Below are 15,758 nucleotides of genomic sequence, written 5' to 3'. Positions count from 1 at the left end.
TGTTTGTAAGGAGGAGTTGAGACTGGGGGGTTGCAGCCTAGCTTGTTACGATACAACTAAGAATCCCGCCCCTTTTGGAACTGTCCTCATTTGATTGGAGGGATCTAATGTCAATCATCACAGGGGGCTGTGAGAGACGTGTGATTCAAACATAGTGGTGGGGTTTTTGATTCTTCCCAGTGACTCGAATCTTTTGAATTAGTTCACTAAAAAGATTCATTTTTACTGATTGTTTCAGTGAACTTTTCTGCAGGATGCGTCGTGAAGCCAGTAAGAGAGGGATTCGTTTATTTAAAAGATTCATTCAAATGATTCATCCACGAGCTACACCACTATAAAGTTTTATTTAGATGCGGTGATGAAAAGACACTATGTAACTATACGCTGCAGTTATTTATAAACACACAATTGTAAAATAGAAAGTCGGTCATACTTTAGTTTACAGTGTTCATCTTACTGTCTATTTACATTGATAAATATAGTGACTAATGAACAATATGTACTGCAGGTGCAGTTGAATTGCGGAGGTGCTTTGAAGTACACATTGTTATTGTTATTATTACTATGGGGATTAATTATAGTTACATAATGTGTGTAACATGCAGTGTAATGAAAAGTCCGGATCACAGAATTGTCCACCCTGAAAAATGTAGCCTATTTTCAATAGAAAACAAGAAAATATAACATTAACATCAATAATCATTTGAAACGAATTCTACACTGCAAAATGTGGTAACATGCAATTGTTACCTTAAAGATTTATTTCTACCTTGAATAATTAAAAATAATCTAATTAATAAAACGAATTTCAAATAAATAAATAAATAAATAAATGTACATAGGAAATTCATATATAGGCACATAGGCATTTCCTACATAGTAGGATTCTTCCTCGATTTAATTAAGAACCTTTAAGATTGTTTCCAAACTTTAGTAGAATCCAAAATCCAATAATAGTACTGTACACACTCCTTGTGTTTTATTCCCTATGATATCTCTGACAATAACATTACAATATCTTTGAAAATTGATTTTGTACAAAGAGTATGGGTTAAAGGAAAATTGTAGTCAGTATTTGTAATTCAGTTCATACTGAACTGTATATAACTAAATGTTCACTTACAAAGTAATTTAAATGAAGCGCAGTCACTTTGTTAATAAAGAATAAAATCAGTTTATTTGCACTGTAAAGACATTTTCACATCTAACTGAAAGTATTCGAAAACTGCAAATGCACAATGAAAGTCTGCCACTGCTGTACCTCTCTGTATTCATTAAGCAATACTGCCATCTGCAGGCAAAATACGTTTCATCGCATGAAAACAGCTAACGATACGTTTATCTTTGTGTCTTGTATTTCGTTCATGCAATTATTAATTTTTTTTGTAATTGACTTTCTTGTATAAATTGCTGTATTCATTAGCCTACTGCTTGAGTACAGCTGTAATAACAGAAAATTAAACGTAATAGTCAATTTCTGTGAATACAGTACAAAATAGTGTTTATTGTTTTATACGTAGCCTAAGCTAAAACATTATCTTGATCATTTTCCTTGCCATACATAGCTTTGGAATAGGCCGTTGATGTGTTAAAATAGCTATACGCTACATTCTAGGTTAATTTTATGTTAAATAATAGTTTATCAAACATATCTTATAGGTTTCACAACAAAACATAGGATTTGATTGGTCTCTTATGCATTAGTCACAGGGCACGAACGTGTACCGTATTCGTGGAATGAACCAGTAAAACTTTCAGCTCAGACGGTTCACTTCTAGAAAAAACTACAAACGTCAGGAGCGATGAGGTCACGCGACCAGGCACCTATCGTTTGTATGACAACCGCCATAAAACTCCAAAAGAAGAAGAAGAAGTCACGCGACCAGAAACCCTCGTTGCATCACTTCCGTGTTTACCACCTAGCGAAAGATGGTGAAATGCGAGTAAAATCTGACGTGTCCCACTGTTGATAGCTAATATTAGGACTCGGGAACGCTCCTTTTACTCACAACACAACATCCAAACCAAGCGTAGGAACCTCAAGCCTTCCAAACAGGAGCTTTCACTCAGATATTATGGTAAGTGATTTGATCCTACACAGTAATTGGTTATGTAGTCTAGTACATTTATACTTCAAAGTAATAATAGAGCTTTTATGGCATATAGAGTGCATGCATGACAGTTTAGTACGGATAATAGATTCTTTATTTAAAGAAAGCGATAGATTTCTCGTTTTGATAATATTTACAATAATGTACAGTATTTGAAAAATAATGTGTTTTTTGAACATTAAAGCATGTCAACATATTCTGTTACACCAAATACACAAAATAATGATCTTTAAAAAAGCATCATATGACCCCTTTAAAGGTTCTTGTGTGAGTACCACCATCCATGCATGATAGTTTTATTACCAAATGAAACAAAACAATTCTTGTTATGATATAATACCCAATTTTGACAGTTATGAATTTACACGAAATACACAACTACATTTAATTATCGTATGAATAAAAAAAGAAGGGATTACGTCTGTGTGTGTTAGCTTTGATGCTAACTATATGCCAGTATATTTGTCGACAAATTGCAAATACAGTATAGCCTACACTTTTAAAATTCAATTGGAAATAGACAAAAAATTTTAATGACTCATCCTGCACTACAGTTTTAGTCCAATCAGGTGCTCTCAAGAATGGAAATGCCCCTCCCCCAATACTACCTGCAATTGGCTAGCCAGATGCCAAATAATCATGCTTAATGATTTTACATGCTCTGTAGACAGGTGTGTATGAACTGAAACTGAAATAATTATTAACTGATTCTAAAATATTTACGAGTAAGCAGCGGTCTGTCAAGAAATATAAACACATTTTTATACAGATAAAACACTGGTTCTCTGTGTTTGAGGATGTGGTTGTGTATTTTAGATGCTAATAATCCGCTATATGTGTTTCAGATGCGTAACAGACAGAGGGGATCCAATCTCGGCCTGCTCCTGCTGGCCTCTCAGGTTTTCCAGCTGGGAATCGACAACATCCCACCTGTCACTCTTGCAACACTCGGCCTGAACGTCTATTTGTTCCTGTTTCCGGTCAAACCCCTCCTACAGGTACATGTTATTATAACTTCAACACTAAAAAGGGGTCACATCTGCCAGTAGTGAGTCAATGAAGAAAATTTGCCTACCATTAAACTGTGTTTTGCAATATTTTATTAGAAAATATATTGAAAAAGTGATAAGTTGCACATGTTACAATAAAGGCAAGTTGTAGACAGTACTTAACGTTTTTTTTTTTGGTATTGCAGACGTGTTTGAGTGTTCGAGAGGCGTACTGGTACAGAGACTGGAGTCGTCTGCTGCTGTCGCCGTTTCACCATGCTGACGACATGCACTTGTACTTCAACATGGCCTCGCTCCTTTGGAAGGGCATCAAACTGGAAAGGAAACTGGGAGGCGCCTGGTTTGCGTACCTGCTCTCTGTCTTCTCTCTGCTCACCGGATTGGTCTACCTGCTCCTGGAGACGGGACTGACACACATGACAGAAGACTCCTCATATAGTTTACAGTGTGCAGTGGGCTTCTCAGGTGTGTTAAATCAGGATGGATTGCACATGCTTTGAATGAAATGTTTTCTATTTTATTATATGTTTAAATGTCATTTATTCCTGTGATAGCAAAGCTGAATTTTCAGCAGCCATTTCAGTGTCACATGATTACTTTGATATTATCAAAATGTTGATTCTTTGATGAAAGAACAGCTTTTATTTGAAATAGGCATTTTTGTAACATTATAAATGTCTTTACTGTCACTTTTGATCCATTTAATATATCCTTTCTCAATAAAAAAAACATTTCTTAAAAAAAATCTTACTTTTAAACGGTAGTGTAGATGTATCTTTTACTAAAACATTAATACTGTACAGTACATGCAGTTGGTGGAAAAAATAAAAAGGAGTAGACAACAGAAATCAATTGATTCATATGTGTCATTGTTATATTTTTCTACTAAGAAATAAGCTGTTTGTGATTTGTTTCAGGTGTTCTGTTTGGGCTGAAGGTGGTGAATAATCATTATCATCCAGGAGGGGCCACATACATCATGGGGCTGCCTGTAGCCAATCGCTACGCCTGCTGGGTAGAGTTGGTCCTCATCCATATCATGAACCCTGGGTAGGCGTGAAACACGTTTCAAAGATGCTAGAGTAAAGGGTTTTTTTTATAAACATGTTTTGATTTGTATCTGAATCACAGCTTGTATTAGCACACATTCACACACATGTCTTTGCAGGACGTCATTTGTCGGACACCTGGCTGGGATCCTGGTCGGTCTGCTCTACACAACTGGACCACTAAAGAGCCTGATGAAAACCTGTGCAGGTAACAACATTTTCAGTATTTTTTTTTTTAAGTGTGTTTGACATCTTCACTGTTAATATGTGTATACACTACCATTCAATAGTTTCAGTTCAGCATATTTTTTTAAGGAAATTAATGCTTTTATTCAGCATGGATGCATTAAATTGATCAAAAGTAACAGTAACGATATTTATGTTACAAAATATTTTTATTTGAAATAAATGTTCTTTTGAACTTTCAGAGTCACAGTGTTCACAAAAACTGTTTTCAACATTGATAGTAATAAGAAATGTTTCTAAAGCAGCAAATCAGCATTTTAAAATAATTTCTGAAGGATCATGTGACACTGAAGACTGGAGTAATTATGCTGAAAATTCAGCTTTGCATCACAGGAATAAATTACTTTATCAAATTAAAATAGGAACATAAGAGATTTTCAAAAACATAAAAATGTTTACCAACCACAAACTTTTAATTCAGCAATTAATGTATCAAGCCACATAAACAGCCATGACTGTGTCATTTCAGGCTTTGTGACATCTAATGGGCAATATGGAGGGCAACAAACATACTACAATCCATCAGGTAAAAGCTCTTTTGGTTTTATAGGGAAATACTGATTTAGTTATAAAGACTGCAATCTGATTTGAATCACTACCATCCTAGAAATGGCTCTGATTTTGAGAACCAATAAAGATGAAATGATTTAGGGATTGTTAACTAGACCATTGTAGCATCGCTCTGTTGACATCCTCAGGATCCATTATTTGTATGTCTGTGTTTACAGGATACAGTGGATATGGCGCGCCGTATCCACCAAACTCTGGCGCCCCCTACAGGCAGCAGTATGACACACGCACACCCTCTGCACCGCCCCAGCATCCCTATACAGCAGGTCTGTCAGAAGATGAGCAGTATGAGACAGCTGTCAGGGCCAGCCTGAATGACAGAGGTCAGGTGGTCAAAAGGACCAGTTGATACTTTTAAAAATGCTTTGTCATAAACCATTTGGTAAAGAAAAGTATTCTATTTTTGTTTTATTTTGTTATACAGGTGCATCTAAAAAAAATCGTAAAAAATATATATATATTTTTTTGTAACTTATTTCAAAAAGTGAAACTTTCATATATTCTAGATTCGTTACATGATGTAAAGTAAAATATTTCAAAAGTTTTTTTTTTGTTTTAATTTTGATGATTAGAGCTTACAGCTCATGAAAGTAAAAAAGCCAGTATCTCAAAATATTAGAATATTTACATTTGAGTTTCATTAAATGACAATCCCTACAGAACAAAAAATTCCGGCTATCTCTTGTTCTTTGAAACCACAATAATGGGGAAGACTGCTTACTTGGCAGTGCTCCAGAAGACGATCATTGACACCCTCCACAAAGAGGGTAAGTCACAGAAAATATGGAATCTATGGTATATTTTCAAGAGAAAGATGAGAAACAGTCGATCTAACAATACAGACGAGCTGAAGGCCGCTATTAAAGAAACCTGTGCTTCAATAGTGCCTCAGCAGTGCCACAGGCTGATCGCTTCCATGCTAGTATTCTATAGAAATACTAGAATATACAATATTCTAGTATTTTGAGATACTGGATTTTTGACTTTCATGAGCTGTAAGCTCTAATCATTAAAATTAAAACAAAAAAAATTTTTGAAATGTTTTACTTTACATGTAATGAATCTAGAATATATAAGTTTCACTTTTTGAAATGATTGGAAAAAAACTTTTTCACGATATTCAAATTTTTTTAGATGCACCTGTATATCTAGAACAAAACGGCAACAAATATTTGTACATAAAATATGAACAACATTCCTTGACATACAGATTATTAGAAAAGAAGTTGCTGACCACATTCCAACACAACTAATTTATTCCCATGTGTTTTTGCTAACACTAAAGCTGCAGAAGCAGACTGATTAAAGAAATAGTTCACCCAAAACTATGTATTCATCCTCAGGCTATCAAGGATGTAGATGAGTTTGTTTCTTCATGGGAACAGATTTGGAGAAAGCATTATTATATTAGCATTACATCACTTGCTCACTCATTGGTGAGCAAGTGATGTAATGCTAAATTTCTCCAAATCTGTTCCGATAAAGAAAGAAACTGATCTACATCTTTGCTGGCCTGAGAGTGAGTAAATCTTAGGTGAACTATCCTTTAATTCTTTATTGTACTAGCAGTTACAATGTGTAACATTGTTATTTGGTTTTGTAGGTGGTTTTACGCAGGCTAGATCATCACGTGGCTCTTATGCCCACTCAAACCCAACTCCTGAAGAGATCCGCTGGCGACGGCTTCAGAGGTTTAACAGCTGAACAATTGGAGAACGTGACATAATGATAATACTACTAGATTGTTTACATTAAGGACAACACTAACAACCGTTCAGAGCTAGCGGAGAAGATTCCTCCACTGCTGACTGGTTGTGTCATTGAATAGCTTTTATGATGTCATCAGTGGGAGGTTTCAAAGGCCGTTCCCTGTATTTCTTATTGCAAAAAGTTTGTATTTACATTTGTTTTGGCTCTAAATGCTGATCTCTTTGTATGAACGTTAAAAGTTGAACATTAATGAAGTGAACATTCATGACATGGTTGTGGATGAGAGTGCCTTTTGCAGTATGTTAAATGTACAGTAAGATGATTTTGTCAGTGTGCCATTAAGTCTTACTAAATGTATGTAAAATCTCTCAAGCTTATAGCACTTATTTCCAAACATTTCTTCCTAAGTAACTTATACTTTGTTTCTTAAGAAAGTATATTTTTGTAAATAAACAAATCATTCTTATTCTGGTATGTTGTAGCTGGTTTTACATTAGTTCCAAGACAAGATTGGTTCCTCTGTTTATATGGTAAATTATAAAATATGTAGTAAAAGTAAAATTTGTACTAATTCAGATTAATAATTACAAATATATAATTATATTCAGTTTACATGCATTATTCACATACATGTAATATTTATATGTATTATACACTGTGTAAGAGAGACTTACTGTATTTAGATGCATAACATATACAATACACTACAATTCAATTTTTAAAGAAATTAATACTTTTATTTAGCAAGAATGCATTAAATTGAGCAAAATTGACAGTACAGATACTTACAATGCTACAAAATATTTCTATTCCAAATATGCTGGTATTTTTAACTTTTTATTTATCCAAGAATCCTAAAAGAAATCAGTTCCACAAAAAAAAAAGAAAAGTGATTTCAGCAAAAAAAATTTTAAAAAAATCGTACCCCAAACTTTTTAACGGTAGTGTATTTATTATATATTTTTTATAAAGTCCACAAAAAGTGTTTTTTTATTATTTGGAATGCTGATGTTCTCTTTGTCAAAAGAGTTAGTTTGAATTATATGGAGTTATGTTTTTAAAAAAAATGAATATATGGGTTTTATTAATGGGAAGAATGCACCAATAGTGAGTGTGCTTAGTACAGAGTGTCTCCTAAAACTCAAAAATAGTGTATAAAAGAAGTGTAAAAACAATAAATGATGTGAAACTTTGTTAGATGTCTCAGTTCGGTGAGTTTATATATTCTTTTTTACCAAGGTATTATTGCATGTTATACAAATATCACAATTTATTAGACATTTAATACACAGTAAGAGTTGAACCTGATTGTTAAATGTAAAAATGCATGTGACACTGAACAAGATCAAACTTCTCGGGAAAGAGTTTTAACAATTTGTGTTGTGTACGTCCATGCTCAGGTGTAACAGTACAGTACTCAAGACATCAAAATGTCCCCAAACAAACACAGCGGATTGCATTTCTAACCAAAAATCTGACAAAAATAATAATCACTTCTTTTAAAAGGGAACACATCAGTGAATGGGTGCCGTCAGAATGAGAGTCCAAACAGCTGATAAAAACATCATGATAATTCACAAGTAATCCACACGACTTTCTTACAAACACACAGCTTTTCGCTTCACAAGATGTTAATTGATGGACTGGAGTCATGTGGGTTACTTGTGGATTATTGTGATGTTTTTATCAGCCGTTTGGACTCTCATTCTGACGGCACCCATTCACTGCAGAGGATCCATTGGTGAGCAAGTGATGTAATGCTAAATTTCTCCAAATCTGTTCCGATAAAGAAAGAAACTGATCTACATCTTTGCTGGCCTGAGAGTGAGTAAATCTTAGGTGAACTATCCTTTAATTCTTTATTGTACTAGCAGTTACAATGTGTAACATTGTTATTTGGTTTTGTAGGTGGTTTTACGCAGGCTAGATCATCACGTGGCTCTTATGCCCACTCAAACCCAACTCCTGAAGAGATCCGCTGGCGACGGCTTCAGAGGTTTAACAGCTGAACAATTGGAGAACGTGACATAATGATAATACTACTAGATTGTTTACATTAAGGACAACACTAACAACCGTTCAGAGCTAGCGGAGAAGATTCCTCCACTGCTGACTGGTTGTGTCATTGAATAGCTTTTATGATGTCATCAGTGGGAGGTTTCAAAGGCCGTTCCCTGTATCTCTTATTGCAAAAAGTTTGTATTTACATTTGTTTTGGCTCTAAATGCTGATCTCTTTGTATGAACGTTAAAAGTTGAACATTAATGAAGTGAACATTCATGACATGGTTGTGGATGAGAGTGCCTTTTGCAGTATGTTAAATGTACAGTAAGATGATTTTGTCAGTGTGCCATTAAGTCTTACTAAATGTATGTAAAATCTCTCAAGCTTATAGCACTTATTTCCAAACATTTCTTCCTAAGTAACTTATACTTTGTTTCTTAAGAAAGTATATTTTTGTAAATAAACAAATCATTCTTATTCTGGTATGTTGTAGCTGGTTTTACATTAGTTCCAAGACAAGATTGGTTCCTCTGTTTATATGGTAAATTATAAAATATGTAGTAAAAGTAAAATTTGTACTAATTCAGATTAATAATTACAAATATATAATTATATTCAGTTTACATGCATTATTCACATACATGTAATATTTATATGTATTATACACTGTGTAAGAGAGACTTACTGTATTTAGATGCATAACATATACAATACACTACAATTCAATTTTTAAAGAAATTAATACTTTTATTTAGCAAGAATGCATTAAATTGAGCAAAATTGACAGTACAGATACTTACAATGCTACAAAATATTTCTATTCCAAATATGCTGGTATTTTTTACTTTTTATTTATCCAAGAATCCTAAAAGAAATCAGTTCCACAAAAAAAAGAAAAGTGATTTCAGCAAAAAAAATAAAAAAAAATCTTACCCCAAACTTTTTAACGGTAGTGTATTTATTATATATTTTTATAAAGTCCACAAAAAGTGTTTTTTTATTATTTGGAATGCTGATGTTCTCTTTGTCAAAAGAGTTAGTTTGAATTATATGGAGTTATGTTTTTAAAAAAAATGAATATATGGGTTTTATTAATGGGAAGAATGCACCAATAGTGAGTGTGCTTAGTACAGAGTGTCTCCTGAAACTCAAAAATAGTGTATAAAAGAAGTGTAAAAACAATAAATGATGTGAAACTTTGTTAGATGTCTCAGTTCGGTGAGTTTATATATTCTTTTTTACCAAGGTATTATTGCATGTTATACAAATATCACAATTTATTAGACATTTAATACACAGTAAGAGTTGAACCTGATTGTTAAATGTAAAAATGCATGTGACACTGAACAAGATCAAACTTCTCGGGAAAGAGACTTTTTATTTATCCAAGAATCCTAAAAGAAATCAGTTCCACAAAAAAAAAAGAAAAGTGATTTCAGCAAAAAAAATTTTAAAAAAATCGTACCACTTACTTTTTAACGGTAGTGTATTTATTATATATTTTTATAAAGTCCACAAAAAGTGTTTTTTTATTATTTGGAATGCTGATGTTCTCTTTGTCAAAAGAGTTAGTTTGAATTATATGGAGTTATGTTTAAAAAAAAAAAATGAATATATGGGTTTTATTAATGGGAAGAATGCACCAATAGTGAGTGTGCTTAGTACAGAGTGTCTCCTAAAACTCAAAAATAGTGTATAAAAGAAGTGTAAAAACAATAAATGATGTGAAACTTTGTTAGATGTCTCAGTTCGGTGAGTTTATATATTCTTTTTTACCAAGGTATTATTGCATGTTATACAAATATCACAATTTATTAGACATTTAATACACAGTAAGAGTTGAACCTGATTGTTAAATGTAAAAATGCATGTGACACTGAACAAGATCAAACTTCTCGGGAAAGAGTTTTAACAATTTGTGTTGTGTACGTCCATGCTCAGGTGTAACAGTACAGTACTCAAGACATCAAAATGTCCCCAAACAAACACAGCGGATTGCATTTCTAACCAAAAATCTGACAAAAATAATAATCACTTCTTTTAAAAGGGAACACATTTTTCATTCACTGTTAAGTTTTTCATTTCCATCCAAAATAGCACCAAAATATCTCTAGCTAAATAAATACTCTTGACATTTAGTAAAAATATAAAGCAAAGCTGTTCTGTCAACAGTGCAATCATATGTACATACAGAAGAATATATCGTTCAAAACAAAAACTGCGTAGGACCCCTTATGTGGACTGTAAAATACCGAAGGTGTTAGTTTCATTTAATGGCTTGTGTTAGTGGGAAAATATATATAAAAAGCTAAGCAGGAAAGACTTTCAAGTGTCCAATAATGAAATGGGAAGCTGAATGGCAACGGTCCTTTCACATAACTTACACCAGAAGACACGGAAATTACTTTTTTTTAAATATTAAACAGTACTTTAAAGATGTGCCTTGTGGCCAGAAAGGTCTATTAGAAACTGTATGTATAGAAAACAATGAAATAAGGGGGTGTTTTAACATTTAACTACTGACTGAAGTCTTATATCCTCCTACCTTAGCCATATTGACCTGCTAATGCTAGCTTTTGCCACATGGACATGCACATCCTCTTGTAACCCAAGACAACAATAAAATGTTTGTTGGCTCAAGTTGTAGAATCTTCAGACAAATGAAATTTTAGTTCCCTCAGCTTGTTGACTAAAAACGGCTAGCGAGCTAGTTGTTGTAGTTCAACCGGCAGAGCATAGCATTAGCAAGGCTAATATTCCCCTCAAGTAAATTAACTGTGGTTTTATTATAGTAACCATGTTTTTTCCATTTGTATAACCACAGTTTAACTACAAATACCATGGTTAAACTATGGTTAGTGTAGCAAAACCATGGTTAATTTATTGTTAGCTACCTGATCTCATGACGAAAACGTACCTGTGGGAACTTTTTCGCAAGACGCGAAATACGTACCAATAAGTACACATCACTGCAGTTTCCAACAGAAATGAACACAAGTGGAGGTAAAACAGCGAGCACTTGTAATCGTTTTCGTACACAGTTATGATTACAGCTCCATACTGTATGTTGTGATTTCCGGACGTTACAAGCTTGCTCGGTCACAAATCCTGTGAAAAACATGACTCACGATGAAAGAGCTCATAGATGACATATCGAAAAACAAGCTAAAACGGCATGCTTGAGTCAGGGATCTTATCTATGCACAATCAGCTTGTAACACTCCAAAGAGAAAGGAAAACTTGAAATCGCATCATATGACCCCTTTAAACAAAATAAATGATTCATTTAAAAGATTGACTCAAAAGAATTATCTGTTCACGAATCGGATCATGAACTCCGATTCGCATTACCGCGCCAAAGGTGATCTATTAAAACCATGGTTAATTTATTGTTAGCTACCTGATCTCATGACGAAAACGTACCTGTGGGAACTTTTTCGCAAGACGCGAAATACGTACCAATAAGTACACATCACTGCAGTTTCCAACAGAAATGAACACAAGTGGAGGTAAAACAGCGAGCACTTGTAATCGTTTTCGTACACAGTTATGATTACAGCTCCATACTGTATGTTGTGATTTCCGGACGTTACAAGCTTGCTCGGTCACAAATCCTGTGAAAAACATGACTCACGATGAAAGAGCTCATAGATGACATATCGAAAAACAAGCTAAAACGGCATGCTTGAGATTGCGTTTTTATGACACATTCGCTTTTGTTCATACTATCAGGTAGGTTAAGTTAGGTGTAGTGGTAAGGTTAGGTGTTGTGTAGATGGTACGTTATTTTAAAACGTCACAGCGCCACTCAACAGACATTTCAAGTCAGAACTGTGGTGACACGTACAAAACCAACGTCATATAAAACGTACCATATGTACGTTCATCTGTTCCTGGGAAAAAAACGGAACAATCTTTTAGCGCCACTCAGTGGACATTTCACATTGAATATGTCACGAAACTTACATGGCTCTACGTATTTCGCGTCTTGCAAAAACGTTTTCGTCCTGCGTCATCAGAGTGGTTTAACTACAATATAACCATGCTTTTTTTTTTTTTGGTAGTAAAACCACGGTTCATTTTCATAAGGGGCATATTGATAACATGACTTGAATGTCACCTGATATGCGTCTCTCAAATGACTAAATCTTCCTAATCATTTTGCAAATTAACAGCTAAAAAATATTGTCTTGGTTTCCTCTAGTTCCTTAATTCAGTTAAAGAGCAATAAACAGTAAAGATGTTGTCACATTAGCAAAACTGCGGTACTATTTCGCAGGAAAAAGGTCTATTGTTAACAGTGTGTGAACCAGTTGCGAAATCTGCATGGTAAAATCTCACCTTTAAGTGAAATCGCTTGGATTTCTATTGAAATGACTGGATTCCACCCACACACACACAAAAAATCACCGAATAACGATAAATGTGACTGGATCTTAATTCTGCACAATGCTTGGTTTAAAATCAAAGTGTAGAAAACTTTGGAAAAAAACAGTCATTTGTTGATTTCTATACAGAAAAAAATCTGTACCTACCTGCCACAGCAATAGCAATTTAGCTATCTGCTGCTACCAGACATTCCTATTTGATTTTACTGGATTATGAGAGTTTTGTTCTTAAGGTTTAGTATTCATGATATGTTTTGGTTAAAAATGGCATACTAATAATTGTAATACCAATATAATATTGCGTTGATAATGTTTTGATGTGTGCAAACATAATACTTGCTGACACTAAGGAGAAAATGAACATTGGTATATAGGTATTTGTGCAAATGGTCTTGGGTTTTTGCTAGCACCAAAATGTAATACAAACGAGAAGTCATAAAGGAAGTCATGTTAGACTGAGCTATGTGGGAACGAATCCAGTGAAGTAAAAAGTTCACAGCCTGCAGTTCAACAAAAATGGTCACAAATTATGTCCTTTTTATCTTCTCCAAAAAAAGTGACCAAAAGCATCTCAATCACTTCCACTGCGGTGACCTATTGATGTGCATTCTCAGTGCAGTTTTTTTTTTGGAAAACACGAGAGACTTGTGTCAGTTGTTCTTCATGCAGACGCTGCATAAGCTGATGCTGTCGCGCTGGTTCTGTCCGTTGAGCACAGTTCTGTCGGGAACCGAGTCAAATTGCTCCACGCTCGCTCTGGTCAGCCAGAAACTGAAGAAGGTGGGGGAATACTGGCACGTGCCATACGAACCTTGGCACTCCACGAACGGCTGACTGCGGAAGTCCTGCAAACAGCTTCCTGTCGATGTCAGAGACTGTCCACCTCCCTCGTCCCCTGATCCTGTATGCTGGAACAAAGAAATGAAGATGCATCATGTGATTTGTTCAAAATGTAAAGAGAAGTCCCTTTTGCTCACCAAGGCTGCATTTTTTTGATCAAAAATACAGTAAAAACTGCAATATTGTGAACTATTTTTACAATTTAAAATAACTGTTTTCTATTTTAATATATTAACAGATGTAATTTATTTCTGTGATGCAAAGCTGAATTCAGTATTCAGATTTCAGGATTATTATTTGATTAAAAAGTTCAAAAGAACAACATTTATTAGAAGTAGAAAACGTCTGTAAAATGATGAACCAATTTAATGCATCTTAATCAAAGTATTAATTTCTTGTAAAAATATTTTGAAATTAAATGAGAAATACAAAATAAAATTCTGTATTGAATTCAAAATATTCAAAAAGTCTCAAAATGAATCTCAAAAAAACTTTTTCATTTCTTGAAATAGACATGAACTAAAATAAAATTAAATATAAAATGTCCACTAGTTGATTTCACTAGTTAAAAGTTAGCCAAATAAACATGTCTCATTTTTTATTTAATTTAACTTAATGCACTAAAATAAATTAAATTAAAAACTGAAATAAATCAATAAAAACTATACAGACATATTTTTTTAAATAATAATAAAAATGACAAAACAAACAAAATGACTAAAATGTTAACTAAAGTTATGAAAATGAATACAAATTAATTCAAAATATTAAAACAACAATAGTATTTCAGTGATACTAAAATAACACTAGATATTATATCATAGCTCTGTTGAAAATATTAATATATTTAACATTTTAATCAAAGTATTGATTTCTTTAAAAAAATCTTCTGAAAGGCAGCATACATAGACTAATACTTATAGATTATTCTGACTGAAAATGATACTAGCATGTTGGTAACATAATATCATACTGGTCATACTGAAATGGTTCATGTTTAACTAAATGTCTAAGTATATGTCTAAGTATATAAATATATATTTTATTTGGTAATACAAAATATTTTCTTTTTTTAAAATATATTATATGTGTGACATTTCCTTTACCAAAATTAGGTAATTTAAGGCTTTCGCAGTAGGAAACATCTAAATCTAAAACATCTAAAAAAAATTCTGATAGGCAGCTTACTGGGGTTTGGAACATAGTCATACTTCGCTTTCCTTACCATAAGGAATGAATATCCAAACCAGAGTCTGCTCCAATTGGATGGACACCTTGGTCGAGTCCCGTTTTGACTGTGTAATGTAATGGTTGGCGATGACGCCTCACACACCACACATCTGCTGATGTGTTGCCGAATTTCCATCCCCCTCAGAATGGAATTCATGGGAATTGAGGCAGTTGTAGACAGCCAATAGGATTTGTCATTGCGACTGGCATAATCACAGGTGTCCATATTGCAGCAGGAGAATGGCATGGTGCTGAACATACGCAAACATGAACCTGCCTGGCCTGGTGAAAATAAGTTTGAACATTGTTGTTATCACTGTTATTAAAATGAACTAAAACCTTTCACTGAAACTCTTAACGTTAACTGAAATAAATATAAATAATTTGATTTCAGCTAGTTGCAAAAGCAGCACTAAAATTAAAACGGAAATAAAAATGAATAAAAACTATATAGACATCTTAATAAAACAAATAAAAATGACAAAAACAACAAAAAAACTACTAAAGCTTTAAAATTAAAATGATAACAGAAAATACAAAAAATGTAAATGAATTTAAAATATATATATAAAAAAATAACAGTATCTCAAAAACATGGTC

General features: G+C 33.6%; 1 protein-coding gene and 1 pseudogene across 2 annotated transcripts; one reads left to right on the top strand and one right to left on the bottom strand.

Moving 5' to 3' along the window:
• The first annotated feature begins 1,883 nt into the window (after window positions 1-1,883).
• Window positions 1,884-7,108, top strand: LOC107752790 (rhomboid-related protein 4). Of its 2 annotated transcripts, none has more exons than XM_016568867.1 (8): window positions 1,884-2,078; window positions 2,957-3,109; window positions 3,307-3,586; window positions 4,039-4,171; window positions 4,290-4,378; window positions 4,886-4,942; window positions 5,145-5,252; window positions 6,590-7,108. In XM_016568867.1, the coding sequence occupies exons 1-8, from the start codon at window positions 2,076-2,078 to the stop codon at window positions 6,688-6,690; spliced, it is 924 nt and encodes a 307-aa protein (XP_016424353.1). In that variant the 5' UTR covers window positions 1,884-2,075; the 3' UTR covers window positions 6,691-7,108. The 2 variants fall into 2 exon arrangements, with proteins under 2 accessions (XP_016424353.1, XP_016424344.1); XM_016568858.1 differs by having other exon boundaries at window positions 5,145-5,309; window positions 6,590-7,106.
• Window positions 7,109-13,663: 6,555 nt separating this feature from the next.
• Window positions 13,664-15,758, bottom strand: part of LOC107752566 (collagen alpha-5(IV) chain-like) — a 13,153-nt pseudogene continuing 11,058 nt past the window's right edge.

The sequence above is a fragment of the Sinocyclocheilus rhinocerous genome, unplaced genomic scaffold, assembly GCF_001515625.1.
Source record: "Sinocyclocheilus rhinocerous isolate Xijiao unplaced genomic scaffold, SAMN03320098_v1.1 scaffold1965, whole genome shotgun sequence".
NCBI lineage: Eukaryota > Metazoa > Chordata > Actinopteri > Cypriniformes > Cyprinidae > Sinocyclocheilus > Sinocyclocheilus rhinocerous.
This window is presented reverse-complemented; position numbering and strand designations above follow the sequence as displayed.